Below are 18,549 nucleotides of genomic sequence, written 5' to 3'. Positions count from 1 at the left end.
GCTGGGGATGTCAGCGCTTGAATGATAGACATGGTACATCATGTACAATGGTTAGGGCTTTTGCCACCATTTGTAACCAAAAGTCATGAATCAGTGACTCCACGGAAAGCTCAGGTTGAGAGAACTCCTTAGTTTCTAAGAGACTATTTCCACTACTGACAGATAAGGTCAATTTGGCCTAAGTTTCATTTGGCGTAAGTTTACCACAATTAATTCTGATTTTCCCTTGGTCAGATTTTTCAACTTATACCCCAGGGATTAAGACAAACAACTGAGTTCTGAAAGCATTCAGGGACCCAAAGACCGAGATATGACATGATAAGATTCATGAGTTCATCTTGGCCAAGATGAGCAGTTGGAAAGAAAACTAAACTGAATCACAAACATACATGAACTAGAAGAGGAAAACTTAAAATGACACCAAAGGTCCCTGAAACTCAATAGCCTTAAGGACCACTCAAGGAAACCAAGCAAATGCCATTATCACTGACAATGCAAATTATGAATTATGTTGCCAGTCCTGGGGTTGTATACCTTGCAAATGGTTACTTTCCCAAGGCTACTATCAATTCAACTCAGAAAGGAAGAAAAGAAGGATTATTCAATACATTTAGTCCACAAGACCATGGTAGGGAATGACCAAGAGAAAGCCTTTTAAGTGGGCCAATATGATGGTCTTCCTCTTATTTACAAGATGGTGTCATTGCTCCACTCAGATAGCTCCATGTCTAGAAATAGCTATATACCTTTTTAAAGAGTCTTCCTGAGTCCTCGCTGACTTGGACAAATCGAGGAATGATATTATTCAGGTAGATGTCACTCAGGGTGGTGTGGTCCCTGCTCTCCCGCTTCACCTGGTTTAATAGGAGATTCCAGCAGTTGACTGGAGAGAGAACATTCTGATCCTTCCTGCGGAGAAACGACAAGAAGGAAAAATCAGTGTTGGTGAGTAGCCAGAGCCAGCCATGACTTACAGTCCATGTCACAAAATCACAGTGATCAAAGCCAAGCCAGAAATAGATATCTTTCCTAAAGCCTTCACCTCTAGTCTTTTCTTTTTCTAAAAACCCATTGCAAAAAATAAGAATAGTGAGAAGGAGAGGGAAGAGAGAGGAAGAGGGAAAGAGAAGAAGAGAAGCAGGATTATCTGTTGAGCACCTATCATGTTCTAGGAAGTTGGAAAATGTTTGGCATGTATTATTTCCTAAGTTTCATTTCCTTGTAAGAAAAGAACTACCGTTATCCTTACTTCACTGAAACTCAGAGAGGTTGCCACTTGCCCACAGCTAGTAAGGAGTCACAGAGACATTCAGAAGGGGTCAGGGACTAGAACCACAGCTCTGCGTTGTCTGACTAGAACAGGACTAGGCTGTCTGACTCCAAGGTCCATAACCTGAGCCACTAGGTCATTTGGCTGTGTCTAAAGTTGAAGACAAAACTTAGAGGTCTAGAGACAAAAATCATGAGAGCACCTCAGGGCCCGCCCCCCACATTTATCTATATTTGAATTCAGTGAAGACAACCTTGGAGGCACTTGGCGTGAAAAAAGTCACTAAAAACACTCCAGTCCCATAGAATACATCTAAGGAGTTTTGACTTCCACTGTTTGAGCCATTACGTCCGTCATGTCCCATATAGCCAAGAGCACAAACCATATCTGAACACGTGCATTCCTGCACCTTCTACAGCCTGAATGGGGCAGTAAAGTCCAAACCTAGGTGCTCACTTCTAACGAAAACTTGTGATCCAAAAGAATTTACGGATCATCTACTCAGTTCACAGCGCTAATTAAAGCAACAGAAAGTTCTGCATCTGCAAGCTGGATTTCTTCAAAAAGAGAAACCAAAAGTAGGAATTGTTTGTTGTATTATTTAGCAAGGGCTTATTGCGTACCTGGCACGTGGCTGGGCCCTGTACTCATGTTGTTTAACTTGAACCCTACAACTGCCTGATGAAGGGGGTGTTATTAAGTGCATTCAGGAGATGTGGGAAATTGAGCTGAGAAAGGTTAGATATCTTGGTCAAGGTCACAGAGCTAAAAAGTGGCAATGCTCGAATTCAGACCAAGCCTTGTGATAGTGGAGAATGCTCTTAATCACTGCAAACAATAACAACCTGGTTGTTCTGTTCATTTCTCTTTCCTTCCTTTCCTCCCTGCAGTCAGACTCTTAAGGAAGAAAGAGAGTTGACAGTGACTTGGTTCCTGAGTCAGCACTGCCTCCATTCAGAGCTGGAGGCTCTCGGGCAGCTGTGATCTGGAGAGCATGGAATTCAACTTTTGAAGGGGCTTTCTCAATTCTGTAGTAAGGTAACTATTAGCAAATAATCACACCACAGCTACTCTGGCTTCAGAACACTCCAGACCATTAAACCAAAGATCTGTCTAACCAGCGCCAAGAAGCCACTTCAAACCAATGAATATTGGAGTCCAAAGTGAGTCTGTTCCATACCTGCCCCCGCTCCCACCTCTGCCCCAGGCACCACACATTTACGGTCAGAATACCTAATACTGGGGCCCTGGGGGGCTCAATTGGCTAAGCATTCAACTCTTGATTTTGGCTCAGGTCATGATCTCATGGTTCGTGAGATGTAGCCCTGCATCGGTCTCTGCACTGACAGTTCGGAGCCTGGTGGAATTCTCTCTCTTTATCTCTGCTCTTCCCCCACTTATGTGTGTAGAAGCTCTCTCTCTGCCCTCTCCCAAAATAAATAAACATTAAAAAAAAACAAAAACAAAATACATAATACATATGTGTTGACCACTTCAGAAACATTATGTACATTTATCTTTCTAGGGAAAAAAAAAATCAAAAGATTTCTATGGAAATAAAAATATATATAGTAGCTGAGAGAGATATACACATGTAATTAATCCTCTCTTTTCAAAATGTTTAGCATCTGAAAAACAAACGGAAAAAAGCAAATAGAAACAATCCTTACACAAAGTTGAGCATGCGCATTATTGACCTTCGCTGTTTTCACTGCAAGGAAACCTCCAAAGGCATTCCAAATCAGTTTCAGCTACAAAATCCTAAAAAATGGAATTTACTTTTTTGTTGGGTGGCAAAGCATCCGTGCCTTCAGTAAGCATGGAATATATCAGGTAATTACACTTGCGTTTCAAAGATCTTAACTTTATGACTGGTCTCGATTTGCTTCTTATAGGCGGACATGGGTTGGTGGTCTTTACTAAGGCTTTCCTTATGGTGCTTCACACACAAAAATGGTACTACAATTCAATTTCACAGATATATAAACATTTGTATCTTAAGTGAACAAAATACAGTATCAGGAGCTTTTAGTTCTAAGTGTCATCCCACAGTGCCGTGTGGGAGAGAAAGATGCGTAGGATAGCAGAACACTAGAGATATGTATGGACAGAGGGCCCGCTGGCCCACAAATGTACAGCGCAGATCACAGGTGGAGACAGGAGAGGCAAAATCAATCTAATACCATGGAAGAGGATATAGACCATAAATCCCAAGGTGACCCTCAGAAGAAAGGATGAGTAAACAAGAATGAATTAATAAAAAGGATGGGCCGGAGTGGGACTCTTAAAATAAAAAGCCGTATGCCTCAAAACTAATGTATTTCTATTTATTAAGAAGTTTTAAGGTGGTAAAGTACTTTGAGCACATATATTTCCATCATTACAGCATGAAGCAGGATGGCTATTATTGGTTTCGGTGAGCAGGAGTTTTTAAAGTGTGTTCTGAGAAACTCTGGAATTACAGAGAATTGCATTTCAACTTCAAACAACTGTCGCAGATCCATTCAAATGAGCAACCCCCTGTTAAATGTGCAAGGGACCCAGATTCCCTGGGGTGACACTATCACAATGTCTCCCGGGCTGCTACGTGAGTTTCACTGTATGCAAACTTTTGAATAAAGAATCATGTATCCGAACTTCTGAAAAATGACCTATTGGTTAGAATCGATGTTGCTCTGCACAGGTTTCACCTTTAATTCAGGCCTGTCTGCCTCCTTAGGTGAAGCTGTTCAGATGAGCACACGGCCTGACACACAGTGGCCGCAAAAGGACTTGGGGGCCTGTGCTGGGTTCACGGAACCCCATGGATGGGTAGCACGTGTGTACATGCTCAATGTTATCCCATCATCACCAACTGTCTTAATGCTTATTATACATTTCCAGGCTTATCCAATAATATTTACGAAGGGGAGCTTGAATAGCTGCTAGGTAATATTAGTGATTCGACTTCAAAACAAAAATACCCCTTTTCAAGGGCCTAAGCCAATTTAAAACCCTCTCAAGATTATAACTCATCTGCGTGGATCAGGATTTTCTTGATGTTGGGCAGCCTAAACCAGAACTAGAAATAACGTGGAGCTGAAACGGATATAACACTGCAACTCTGGGGGCGCCTGGGTGGCTCAGTCGGTTAAGCATCCGACTTCGGCTCAGGTCTTGATCTCACAGTTTGTGGGTTTGAGCCGCACATCGGGCTCTGTGCTGACAGCTCAGAGCCTGGAGCCTGCTTCACATTCTGTGTCTCCCTCTCTCTCTGTCCCTCCCCCGCTCACCCACTGTATCTGTCTCTCAAAATAAAATAAAGAAAAAAAATTTTTTTTAAACCTACAACTCTGATTTGTAATTCCAATTTCATTATTGGGGTTCACAAACACAGTCTCACTGTTCTCTTGGACTGACCCTCTAACGGGTATTCTTCATAAATTTGCACTTTAAAAGTGGATTTACACCGATAAGACATTGCTTTGATCTGCTGCACATATGAGGATGCTATGCAAGATTTTTATTTTTAGAAAGTCTTTAAAGATAGTCTTGGGCGCCTGGGTGGCTCAGCCGGTTGAGCATCCGACTTCGGCTTAGGTCATGATCTCTTGTTTGTGGGTTTTGAGCCCTGCATCAGGCTCTATGCTGACAGCTCAGAGCCTGAAGCTCACTTTAGATTCTATGTCTCCCTCTTTCTCTGCCCTTCCCCTGCTTGCACTCTGTCTCTCTCTGTCTCTCAAAAAAAAAAAATAAATAAAACGTTAAAAAAAAATTTTTTTTAAGATAGTCTTAAACTCTGTTGTCTGCTTCTTGTACGGGTTCTCTTTAAACTCTTTTTTACTATGACTGCTGCTTTTCAGGCAATATTTTTAGTTTTTTGAGTTTATATGCTTTCTTGGACATATTCCTCCTTACAACCGAGTTGTTTTAATTAATTCATTTATTTATTTTGGGGTGGTGGCAGAGCAGGAGAGGGAGAGGGCATGTAGCAAGAGGAGAACACCACAGAGACAATTTGCCCGGCCAACAGGAACAAAGATGAAACACACTTCAGGCTGGAAAATAAGCAAGTCAACGAGACGTGATTTCATAGGGAGCATATTAAGGCTCTGCTAGAGTGATTTCCTGCTTCAGCAGCTCTGCAGCCTTATTTTATTTGGGGGCTGCTCGAGCCAAGGGAACCAGGTTTGGTCAGGAGACTGAAATTTGTCTTTCTATCTTTTCCATCTATCATTTGTTTGCACAGTGTCTTTACTCTCCCCGCGCCTGGAGTCAGGTTGGGTAATACTTGGGCATTTAAAGAAAAGGGTCTGCATCCCTTAGGAATGTACTGAACAGCTGCAAACCTCCTCAAGCACTAATCCCTAAAAAGCAGACAAAATATCCAGAAGTATTTTTTTTACTTAACATTTTTTTCAGGAGGCAGATCAAGAAAACATAATACTACACTTGAGAGGGAATGACTCTGGAGTCAAAAAAAAAAAAAAAAAAAAAGGCCCAGAAAGTCACAAGCCGGTTATGCATCCACAGAAGATTCTCGTTAGAAATGCGCTGAGCTAAACGTGCACAGCTGAATCTTTAGCCTCAAATACATCAGCCCAGTTTTTCTCCTTCAACTTAAGACTATTTATAGATGTTCAACAAACTGAGCAGCAAATGCTCAAAGGGATTGCTCTACAATATCTAGGGTAAAGAGAGAACTCTACAAAGGTTCAAGCTGGCCTCTATATTACACTCCCGTTTTTGTGGGTTCTTTTTTTTTTTTGGAGGGCCTATTCCCTCCTCTGCTCCATTTCAGCTGTCTCACTTATAAAATGGACACGTTCCCTGTTGGTGTACGTCTAGCCCCCTAAAGATCTTCCAAGCAGGAATGTAAAATCCCAGAAGCCCTCCTGGCCTACGGTGCCATTTAATGAAGCATTGCTAGGCTCCCAGCTCTGCAGATGGGGCGCGTGACACAAGCTTGGGATGACCAGGTGGCTTGAGCTTCTGTGCTTGTCTACCGAGGTGCGTTTCCTGTTGGGCCAACGGTCTCCGACCTGCCTACCTACGGAGCTGCTGCACGCCTGAAATGAGACGCTGAGTACAAGAGAATTACATCTACAGTGAAGCACAATACAAATGTGAAGAAATACTATTATTTTTATTTCCAAACAAACTAGTATTGGCTTTCATCAATTTCCAACAGGCTCCTCACCTGGCCCTGGGCCAGGGCCAAGAGTGCAGCCTGCTGAAAATGCACAGCCCTTGGCAAATAATGGCGGGGATAAGACAGCAGCAACAGGCAATTAACCAAGCAGCTGTAAGTCTCCGGGAAGACGTGAGGGAGATACCAACGGGAGAGCAGAATTTAATCTTCCACTGTCCTCCCCCTACAGACCAGGGTGTAACAATCAGTCCCACAGTCCACACAGGGAACCGTGTGCTGAAGGAGACAGGAAGGAAGCCACAGGGAGCTCAGATCACCAGAACCCTAGATGCATCAGCAACTTCCTCTGAGCCTCTCTTTCGCAGAATTCCTATCAAACCTGCCAGTGTGTACATAGGGATGGAAAATATCAATATATCTAAGAAAAATACCATTTCTCACATTTGAAAAGAGATATAGATGTGATGATAGACAAAACCCAAAATGAGTTAAACATATTCAATATATGTTATCGAGCATACAACTATGAAGAGGATATATATGTTTAAAAAGGCACCTGCTCGATAAAAGGGATCATTTAGAGACAGTTGGACTGGGAACTAGTGACAAGTGGGGAGTCAGATTCTTAAGCCTAAATTCCCTCCTGGCACCTTGATTAAAATGAAATGAACTGAGGCAGCCAAAGAGATTATTTTATTCAGATGAATGTTATTAGCCTTTCTGGCTTATTTTCTCTATTATGCATTTTGCTGATGCTGACAGAAGCAGACGGGCTGGATGGAGAGGCAAAGCCGCAGCGGATTTATGGTTTGACAGTGCCATGCATAAAATCAGACCCTTGCTGACCCAGATAAGCTAGAGGATGGATGGGATTTGCTGGGGAAGGTGTTAAAAGAAGGAGGGGGAAAAATCACCAAGGCGGGAAGTGACTTGAAAAAGATTCTGCCTATAACGGTGGCTGCAGGTTCTCCGACCCAGGAGTGCAGTGGCGGCCTGGAGGCATCTTTCAAAGACAGCAGGCAGGGAGAGAGGGGGTAGGCACACTTCCCCGGGGTTATCACAACTCCTGCTCCAGCTCTGCCAGCAGTGAGATCAGGGTAGGAGAGCTCAGAGACAGAGAAAGGGCCAAAGGCATAAATGTATATTCTATGTATGGAGAAATGAGATTTCACATTTTCAGGGACAAGTTAACCCCACAAATTGTCCTTGGTAGCCTAGACAGATGATTAGAAAGGATTCAAGCCGTGGTATACCCACCTTACTCAAAATAGTCTAAATTGTCCCCTATAATCAGGTTTGGGGGAAGCGCTGCATGGAAATGGAATTCTTGTGGCTCTGGATTCGTTCCAGGGAGCCAGCCACACCCCTGGGATCATGCCTTGTCCAAGAGCTGAGAGCTTAAGAATCTGCTTTGAAGTTGAGAACTGGACTAGCACCGTGTCTGACATCTTAATAACTATTTCCTGAGTGATTATAGGACCACGGTTCCCCTGGGTTAGGTCAGAGAACTGGGAGAAGTTCTCAAATCTGAGACATTGTAGACCTAACTGAAGATGTCTCCCATCAGCTGATGACGAGCAAGAGATTTTGCTTTTCTTTCAACCATCCCACTGCACCCTGTGTTCATGGCAGGGGGAGGAGGCTGGAAATTCTTTTAATCACTCAAGACAAGCTTTGCAGACCCCAGGAGACCAGACACAGCAGCAATGGAGGGCTTCCACACAAGATTTAAATCTCTGTCATTCAGATTTCTTACCTAGATTTCTGACATCTTATTGTCCAGACCCCTTCTCTGAATCCTTGACCTCTGAAGTCTTCTTATTTCAACCATTCAACAAACATTGACTGAGCACCTACCATGTGCCAGGTCCTGTTCTGGTCCCTAGAAATAAAGGGAGCAGCGCTCTTGTTTCAAACTGGCTTCTCCCATGTTTGTAGAACCTCCTGGATCCAACACATGGTCTTCTTGCTCCTACCCTGTTAATCAGCCACAACCCACATCTTATCCGGGTCTCAATGCCTGTGTGTACACTGAACCTTTGTGAAATGCTAGTCTAGCTGACATAGAAGAGCTGCCTGCCCAGCAGCCTTCCCTGTGTAGACCTGGGAGCTTCCCTTTGTTTATACCCTCATCTTGCCACTAGCATTTTCAGAACTGTACGGATGTATAAACAAAGAGGCTACTCAACTCTCCCTGTGTACTCTGGGTACAATCTAAATGCTAGAGAACAAACACTATGCATCCCACTCCAATACAATCCATAAAACCAAAGGCCTAGAAATTCATCTATATATGACATTTCCCTCCCTGAAAGCCCCCCCAAATAGGCTGTGATCATATCAAAAGGTGTGAGCTGACTAATTCACTTAAAATAAAACATCATATTGATGACTAAGGAACAAAAAAGTAATACATGTTTCTCAGTTTAAAAAGATTTTGTATCCATTTATTTTAATACATACTCCTTATAATAATAATAATAACATATAATAATTCCATAGAATAATCTTTGAATAACTCTACAATTATATCTTCAGTTTTTTTCTTCTCTACTTAATTAAGATGTCACCAGAAACCCCATAAGTAATTACAGAACATGACAAACATACAGAGGGAAAAAAAATACATGCAGATGTGTTTGCAGATTTTTCAAATGAATGAAATCTTGGGAGATGACTGAGACAGACAGCCTGGCTCACCCCTGGTAGTTCATTCCAGAGAAATAAATACCTGTCTGCGCCAACCTGGAATGACGTCACTTAAAAATCCACACACCTATTTTCAAAGCAGTAACGACTACCTTGGGAGCTGGCATCTCCCTGGCACCAGGCACGAACAACAAAGCTTGATCTATAGCCAGAAATTCCTGCCTCGCCAATGGTGCTTAAGCATGCCAAGTACCAACAAGCCACTTGGGTATCCCTAAGTTTCAGACCTCCCCTTCTTGAATACCTGCTAAAGGAATAATGAGTTTCCTTACATGGCTCACGATAACAATGAAGAAGGAGGAATAAAGAAATATGACTTGATGCTGTGAAACTACATGGCTAAATGGAATGAAGTCTAAATAGTCATCAGATCAACCCCACGCATTGTTATCAGTTCTCAAGTCAAAGAAGGTGATGGCCATAATAAAAGTTCATAAATACGAAAGTGCTCTACATCTACAAATCAGTATTGTCATCTTTGTTATTTGTCAAGTGTTATTGTGATATTTACCTTGCCTTATTGGAAGAAAGTCCTTTGAGGACAGGGTATATTTTGGAATAGTCAATGAATATCTACACCAAGAAATGGGCAGGTACTTAACCAGCACTGACTAATGACAGATGCCACAGCCACAGAAATCTTTTAAGTGTTGTGCACAGTGAAATGATTCATTTAATGAGTAGTTAGTATCTCCAGCCTCCATCAATCCGGCCTAATCAACTGCTGCAGCATATCTCTGGGTGGCTACTGAGTGGCTGAGATTGTACGCCCACCGGCATGTTTGCTCTGAATGACAGCATATTATTAAACAGCCCCATACTTTGCTGGCAAAATGGAGTAAGAGACGCCCTGGTCCACTTGCAGGTTAGCAGGTTATTGAGTTCTACAGGCCTGTGAGTAATCTGGATGAGCAATGGTACCCCCTCTCAGCGAGGTGCTACTCTGCAAAGTACTGTGAACCATGTTCATGACCTAGAGCCTAGTCTTAGTCCTGCCACTTCCTAGAGCCAGGTAATCTTGAATCAGTCACAGATGCACTCTGGGACTCAACATTTCCTTATCTGTTTAAAAAAATAAATGGGTACAGTAGACCCACCCCACTTACCTCACTTGGAACTTATGCAGATCAAGTCAAAGAAGGTGATGGCCATAATAAAAGTTCATAAATACGAAAGTGCTCTACATCTACAAATCAGTATTGTCATCTTTTGTTATTATTTTTATAACCATTATTATTACTTGACAGTCCATACAATGGGTTCACACTCACAAAACAAAGTGGCCAGAGTCATGTCTGAAAAGATAAATACAACTCAAAATTCCCAGGCTTTATCACCAGAATTTGCAATGAACTTGCTTTACAAATTTCATCAGTGCACTAAAGAGGAATACATTTTGTTGCCATTAACATATCATCTGGTTCTCTGGGAACTCCCACACTCAGTGAACCTGCTGTGCCCCACCTAGAAGCGGATTTAGAAGGAAACTTGTAAAATGCAGAGAGAAAAGCCAGACGGTACAAAAAGTAGATTCGTGGAATGTCAGAGATAGCGGTGGAACAGGGGAAGAACTCAGGTCTCCTGAGTAGCAATCACATTCTCGTTTCGAGGTGGCTGTTGCTCTGTTTCAACTAAAAAGCCCTTAGCATCTGTACAGCTCTGGTGTCAAAAGAGTTAATGGACAACGTTCAGCTGCCCAAGCCCCAGAGCACAGAGCTATTCCAAGACAACACATAACAGGAATACCAAGGGTCCGTGAACTCAGAGGGAGCGAAACTGCTGGTGCCTAACGGCGCCGGAAAGCATGTGGACACACTGCATGTGGTTACACATGAAAGGCGAGTGACTAGGAAAAGCAGTTTTGAATCCCACCCCATTCTAATTTGGGACTGGCTCTGGGCACCTATTGAAGCCCTGGGCCACACCCCGGCCGCTCTGTAAAATGACCCCTGGGTTCCTTCACTCTGTACTCTGTGGCCTCAGTTAACTCCTTCTCTGCTTTCACAAGGGCCACTGCAGTTCTTAGAAAAAGAAGACTATCAAAGGAATTTCTGAATGAGAATCCATGAGGAGATGCTCAGTGTGGATTCAGATAACACCCACTAGTACCTACCATCTCCAAGTGAGTGTGTGACCCCTTGAGCACCAGACTCCTAAGTCTGAGAGACGGCAGCTGGTCTAAGTGTGAGGCTTCAGGACCCCAATCACCTTGTATCAGAATCACCTGGGGCTTGTGTAAAATGGGGATTCTGTGCTCCTCTGCAAGAGATTCTGATTTGCGAAAGGTGGAGCTCAGGAATTTGCATTATAAATACTCATCCTGGTAATATCATGCACACGAGAATTTTAAGGACCAATGCTCTTAAAGCAGTGGTTTTCAAACGGACACACAACCTATTAGTGGGATTAATACATCAATTTAGCAGGTTACCACCGAGCATTTCTCAAAAATTGAAGCAGAAAACAGTGAGACATAATAACACAGAAAAAAGTGGAAAATACCAGAGTACAACACATAGAGCAAAGACCTATAGGGACTGTTTTACAAAAATGCTGTTCTCAGTTATATAAAAATACACCGGGATATGTCTGTACGTGTGTGTATTCCAGCTTGTACCATACAATATGTTTACAAAATCTTCTTGGGGGTGATTACACACCCAGACCCTTTTGAGAAGCTAAGAATTCTCTTCCAAGAATTCTCCAAAGAAAGGAGAAGGGAGGGAGGGAGGTGTTATGTATACACATACCATAATTTGCATATGAGTCATGGGTCCCTGAACTTTGAGAAGCCCATTCTTTGAGGACATTCTCTTGAGGAGAGCTCTGGTCACAGTGGGCACCTGGTAATTAGACTGTGCCAACAACCTTCTCCTGACGCTCTATAAATGAATGCCAGGGTCTGCAACATGTCCCTGTAAGGTAAGTGTCCCCACCATGAGGATTCTTTCTCTCATATTCAGGATGACTTAGAAATGTTGAAGTTCAATAATGTTCTACAGAACATGGGGAGAAAGCTGTTCACAAATTGCAAGAATGAAGAAAGCAGTGGTGTGGGTACAATGTCAGTGTTTCCTAAGGAACCTGTCCCCTGCCTATAGCACACAAGGGTAGGCTGTGGAACTGGAGCCTTTCTGTACCCCAGTGATAAAGTCACTAGAGGAACATAACCTTTATTCCCAAGCCAGTGACTTCTTTGACCAGTAAAAGTACACACAGAAAACCCAGCCTCATCTTCTTTCTATTGGCAAAGGGATAGAAATTCCTTAGTCCTTGATGGGAGATTCAAAAAATGACACAGATAATTAGAAAAAGAGCAACGACCCAGCTTGATCCTCAACATGGTTTCATCCCAATGGTTCAACCTACCTGCACAAAGAGAGGGTGAAATTGGGGGCAAAGGTTTTAGATACCAGCCTTTGTCCGATAAGGCACACAAGGAAGAGATGGAAAGTGGCAGGTATAATGTGGAGAGGGTCAGGAGAGAGAAAGAAGTTGGATGGGGAGGACTGGGAAGAAGACAGGAAAGCAAACATCAAAACTATTCTAAAATTTCCTGATGCTTTTCAGTAATTTGTTTTCATATGGTAGAAACTGGCACAGCATCTAGGACACTTTGGGTCCATCTGTTTTTGAACTTAAGCTGTAGGCAAGATTCAGAACAGCTGGAATCAGCAGCACTGACCATGTTATATGTGTCTGGAGGAAGGAGAGAAAGAGAATGAGTGTGCAGGAGATGGAGGGAGATGAATGGGGCAAAGGAAGGGGAATCTGGAGGTCATCCTCAGGCAGGAAGAAGAAAATGGCCAGGTCAGAACTGGTGCAAAAGAGCTATTAGAAAGGCTGGAGCATCTGAGAAAGAGAGTCAAGGAGAAGAAACCCTTGGGACATCAGAACAGGGAGCTAACAAACAGTCCAGCAACACGGCTGGAAATTCTACTAGTTTGGGTGTCAGGGAGCAGTGTCCTAGAGCTTCACTGCCGAAAGACCAGATCAAGATCGCCCAAGGTACAATATCGAGTGTATGACATGAGCTACTGGTAAACAGTCTTCACCATCACAGCCTAGAACTGAGATGAGAGCTGGATTCTTGGTTCCCTAAGTGCAAGAGAGGTGATCATGGAGAACAGCAGGTAGAATGTGAGCGGAGTCATCTTAGGAGAAAGCAAGGGGCACCACCCATCAGGTGGAGCCACGGTGGGCTTGGCAATGAGGGGGAAACGGCCACAGGCTGGTCCTCGGTGTCTGCCCGGGGTCTGGCCGATGGCCCCAGCACGGACTTCGATAAAGCCCTGACTGCGTCTGTGGATAAGCAGGCCCCTCACCTCTTCTGAGTCCAGAGAAAAGATCTGCAGTGAGAAAGGTCAACCAAGAAAGACCTCATTCCGGGGGTGTCTGGGTGGCTCAGTCGGTTAAGCCTCTGACTTCGGCTCAGGTCAGATCTCACATTTGTGGGTTCGAGCCCCGCGTCGGGCTCTGTGCTGACAGCTAGCTCAGAGCATGGAGCCTGCTTCCGATTCTGTGTCTCCTTCTCTCTCTGCCCCTGCCCCTCTCATGCTCTGTCTCTCTCTGTATCAAAAATAAATAAAGCATTAAAAAATTTTAAAAAAAGAGAGAGAGAGAAGAAAGACCTCATTCTGAAGGGGAAAAAATTAAATACAAACAGAAATAAATAATCCAAATGGTACCTCTAATAAGTAATATAACCACACTAAAGGTCTGGAGGTTGGGAGAGAAGGAACTAGCAACTAACTTCTCAACACTGTGTTTTGGGTCTTAAGGTTGAAAACAAACAAACAAACCCTCTGAACCAGTATTAAAATCTAGTTATAATCTTCTTTTTCAGAGGCATGGGTTAGCAACTCAAACTATTTTGTGTATACTCTTGGACTATAGCAATGAAATAAATACATGAAGCGTATGACTCATAGACTTTAATATAGATAAGCATAGAGATAGAGACACAGAGAAGTATGTGGGCATACGCGTGTGCACATACACACATCTGTGAGTGTACTAGCTCTGCTAAGAGGGACTATAAACTGTGGTACTGTAGTAACAGAAAGCACAGCCAGCACCCATTGTTTGTTTGTTTGTTTCTTTTTCTAGTGTTTATTTAACTTTGAGGGAGAGAGAGAGACAGACTGAGTGGGGGAGGGACAGAGAGAGGGGGACAATATCTGAAGCAGGTTCCACGCTGACAGCAGAGAGTCCGATGTGGGGCTCGAACCCATGAACTGCGAGATCATGACCTGAGCCGAAGCCAGACACTCAACTAAATGAGCCACCCAGGCGGCCCCATCCATGGTTTCTAAATACCATTCACTATTAACAGAATCCCAGACCCTTTGAAGAGAACTCTTTACTCCAGAGCTGAAATAAAGAAAGTATAGGATGAGCCAGAAAGTTGAATGGTGGGGACATGTCAAAAGGACACAGGAACCAGCTTGACAGGACTCCACTAGTCAAATCTGGAATGAACATGAAAATAAATAAAGAGAGTAAAGGATTATAACCTGTTGAATAAAATCAGAATCCATGAGTCCAAATTGATATAAACAAATAACCAGACAAATATATGAGGAAGATGGAAAATTCTTCCTTATATTAGAATCCCAACTGATAAATGTAGAAAAAATGAGGGAAACTGGGAAAATTACCATTTGGTAACCATAATAACATATGATTCAAACAAGAATCATCAATACATGCTGAAACGGATAGTGTAACTTTTGAAGAATATCATGATATTTATATGGTCTCCAAGTATCTGTCCAAAATACGTGCATCAATTACAAAGCATAAACTAGAAAACTTTATGGTAGAGAAATCTGGCAGATACCACTCTGACCAAATGATCAAAGTTAACATCACCAGTAACAGGGAATCATCAGCAAATGACTCCTGATTTTATGCACTGAGACTATAACATTACTTCTATGGTATTCTTGCCCAAAGCACATAAATGTAATCATAAGGAAATATCAGATATTATGGGGTGTCTGAGTGGCTCAGTCGGTTAAGTGTCTGACTTTAGCTCAGGTCATGATCTCACAGCTGGGGAGTTCAAGCCTCCCATCGGGCTCTGTGTTGACAGCTCAGAACCTGGAGCCTGCTTCCGATTCTGTGTCTCCCTCTCTCTCTGCCCCTTCCCTGCTCACACTCTGTCTCTCTCTCTAAAAAATAAACATTAAAAAATAAAAAAAAAAAAAAGAAAAGGAAATATCAGAATTAGCAGAAATACCAAATCAAGGGACATTCTACTAAGCTGAATGCTCTCCCAAAATAACAATGTCCTGAATTACAACGAAAGACTTGGAAACCATTCCACATCAAAGGAAACTAAAGAGACAAGAAAACTGAATGAAATGTGTAATCTTAGACTTTATTTGGCCAAAAAAAATTTTTTGCAATAAACGGTAAATCAGAATATCCGTGAATTATATAAAGTTACTGTCTCAATACTGATCCCCTGACTTTGGTAACTATACTGGTCATTGGGTTATAGAACAACCTTATTTTTAGTAAATCCATATTGAAGTATGTGAGGGTCAAGGGGCATCATGTCTACAACTTATGTTCAAGTGTTTCAGAAAAAAAATGTATGTGCATAAGTTGTGTATGGGGAGAGAGGGAGGGAGGGAGAGAGAGAGAGAGAGGGAGAGAGAGAGAGAGGGAGAGAAAGAAGCATAAATCAAATGCAGTAATATGTTAACATTTTTGGGCAATCTGGATAAATGACAGAAATTCTCTTGACTATTCTCACAACTTTTCTGTAAGTCTAAAATGATACCAAAAACAATTTTTAAAGATCCCATTTTGGGGAAAAATGAAAAGAAATCATTTCTCCATCTTAGCTTTGGCACTAAATACATGCTACTTTGTGTTATCTTTTGTTTTTTCCATATAAACCTCCTGTCTCCCACAGGACACAGTGAGCCCCCTGAGGGCAGAAGCCCGGTCCTAAATGTCTCTGTGACCCCAGGACCTCCCAGAACCTGTTGGTCAATACTGATGAAGATGAAGCCAGATGTCGATGACTGAATCACGTAGGATTTACATGGCAACTCAACATCTTTGGCTCCTCGACCTTGAACTCCACACCTTGTCAGAACATACACACATGTACGTGTGCACAGGCGCACACACATGCACAACCTTAAAATATTTCACAGTCAATGGTAACTTCCATGAGTTAGATTAGTGGTTTATTCTTCTGTGTGTATTTAACTCCTAGCATAACCCTTGGTGTAGAAAAAATGCTGAAAAATGTTGGCTGAAAAGCATAGGTGAGCCTTGCATCCCAGAACTGGTGTTCATCACAACGTTCTATGTCAATGAACAAAAGGGCCAGAAGTGGACTCATTTTTCAAAAGAAATAAAGGCACAAGGATGTTCTATGAGAGAGTTTCAAGTGGTACTTCCTGACCAGAGTGTCTTGAAAACTGGCCCAGACCTGATAAATTGCTTTTTTCATTTGATTAGAGGGAGAACTTTTCTAAAGTCTTCTTTAATTTGGGACCAAAAAAGCCCACTAAAGATGTATTATAGGGGTGCCTGGCTGGCTCTGCTGGTAGAGCATGTGACTCTTGATCTCAGAGTCATGAGTTCAAGCCCTGCAAAGAGCTTACTTTAAAAAAAAAAAAAAAAAAGGAGATGTATTATGAATCTTTTTTCCATATGGCTTCCCTGAACTATGCTGTAAAGGAGGTGTCCTAAGCATTTATCATCCAGTTGGAAACTCAGTATGTGTGTTTGGGGGCTGGGAGTGGGGTGGGGAGAAAAGAGGCCGTACTGAATTCTCTACAAGGAACATTATCTTCATTCACCTCCAGTGAAGGGTGCAATCGGGACCTGGCAAAACTAACGCTGAGAATGTACAAGAACAAGGTTGGCAGCCAAGGCAGAGCCCCTAACAATACCATTTAATCCACATGTTATAAGCCCCTGAATGGCTAATGGAAAAGTCCATGTCTGCAGGCATGTGTATGCGGGACTCTGTGGCAGGAAAGGGCACACATTTCCACCCATGACCAGACAAAACAGAAGCAAGGCTGACAACTCAGGTCCATGCACAAGAAGAGGGGCAGGGAGGCGGGCAGAAAGTCAACACACGTGGGAAGCCGAATCCTTCTGAACCGGGCCTGCCTTCCAGGGTTTCACTGTCTGTCAGTCTGCTCAGTAGCATGTGCTTTGTCTCGCCAAGGAACTGTCTCGGGCGTCATTTCCACCTGTACGCTGCAGAATCAATGCTGTCCAACTTCCTCCTTTTGCTAACTCCTTGAGATGCTGCCTGTAAATTCTGAGAATTTCAGGCACCAACAGAAACCCCCACCCCTACCCTCGGAACTCAGTAGCTCCGAACATCTGTTGTTTACCAGGGTTCAGGCTGAGAGCCGCCAGACTTGTTCCACAACCTCTCCTTTACCACAGACGCTGCTAGGGAGGGATGTCTGAGCTCCATGCTAGGATGCCCTGTCCCAACTGCTTAAGCAGGCATCGGTAAACACCTCTCCGCATCCTACTGTTGAAGATAATCCTACTTTGCTCGATTCATTTTCTAATCCTGGTTCTTTAACCAGCTGTACCCAAAATGTGTTAAGAAGCAGAGCTGTGCTCATTGATCTTCCCTGAGTTTAAAACCCGAGGGGGCAGTGATCCAATGATCGGTGGCAGTGTAAAAGGGCAGGAGGTAGCAGAAAGAATGATCCTTTTTCAACTCCGAGAAATCCAAACCCTCCTATTTTTCCTCATTCTCCCTAAATCCTTCATTAACACTGAGCTCTTCCCATATGACTCTGTTTCTCTTCACAGCATGAGACTTCAGCACAGCGCAGGAATTAGATATTAAAGTCTTTACTCCAATTAACTTGGGACCAAATCTAATTGAGAACATAACTGCTATCTTTTTCCCTTCCCTGCCTAAGCCAAGCACGAGGCCCTCCCGAGTAATCCACCCTCACTTCCTTCTCGGTGACTACTAGAACCTGCCTTAGATGGGGTCCTATTTTTAGGTTCGTGTGCCCATGCACATATGTATTCGTATTATCCTCTCCCAGCCTGTCTGATTCCCACCCCCCACCCCCACCCCCATTTCAGTTATGGAAGTCCTTACGGCAGAGACTGTCTTTTCTTCTTATCTTGTAAACCCTCTCACTTAACGCAGTCAGCTCCCAATAAAGATGACATGGCTTTTGCCTTTAAAAGGGAACTGTATCAAAGTCAATTCATTTAATTGGCTGTGAATTCCTAAAAATTAAAGATCCTTCGAACCAGATGCACATTGATTCCTGTGTCTACTATGGAATTATTATGGGACTTACAAGAGCCGAGAAAACAAATACTGCACGTTGCCTGCACCCCAGCCCTGTTGTTAAGGGACCTGATCAGCAGTGTCTGCCCTCTAGCCAGCCGAGAGCCTGAGGGGTGCCCGCCAGCG

The 18,549-nt window shown here is 43.1% G+C and overlaps 1 protein-coding gene across 9 annotated transcripts in view; it reads right to left on the bottom strand.

Moving 5' to 3' along the window:
• The window catches only part of SRGAP2 (SLIT-ROBO Rho GTPase activating protein 2), a 227,132-nt gene that overhangs the window by 109,846 nt on the left and 98,737 nt on the right, over window positions 1-18,549 (bottom strand). For all 9 annotated transcript variants that reach the window (XM_029935602.1, XM_029935600.1, XM_029935605.1 and 6 more), the window contains exon 4: window positions 747-909. In XM_029935602.1, coding sequence (XP_029791462.1) covers window positions 747-909 — 163 coding nt within the window. The remainder of the gene's footprint in view (window positions 1-746; window positions 910-18,549) is intronic.

Source organism: Suricata suricatta, chromosome 3 (genome assembly GCF_006229205.1).
Source record: "Suricata suricatta isolate VVHF042 chromosome 3, meerkat_22Aug2017_6uvM2_HiC, whole genome shotgun sequence".
Taxonomy (NCBI): domain Eukaryota; kingdom Metazoa; phylum Chordata; class Mammalia; order Carnivora; family Herpestidae; genus Suricata; species Suricata suricatta.
This window is presented reverse-complemented; position numbering and strand designations above follow the sequence as displayed.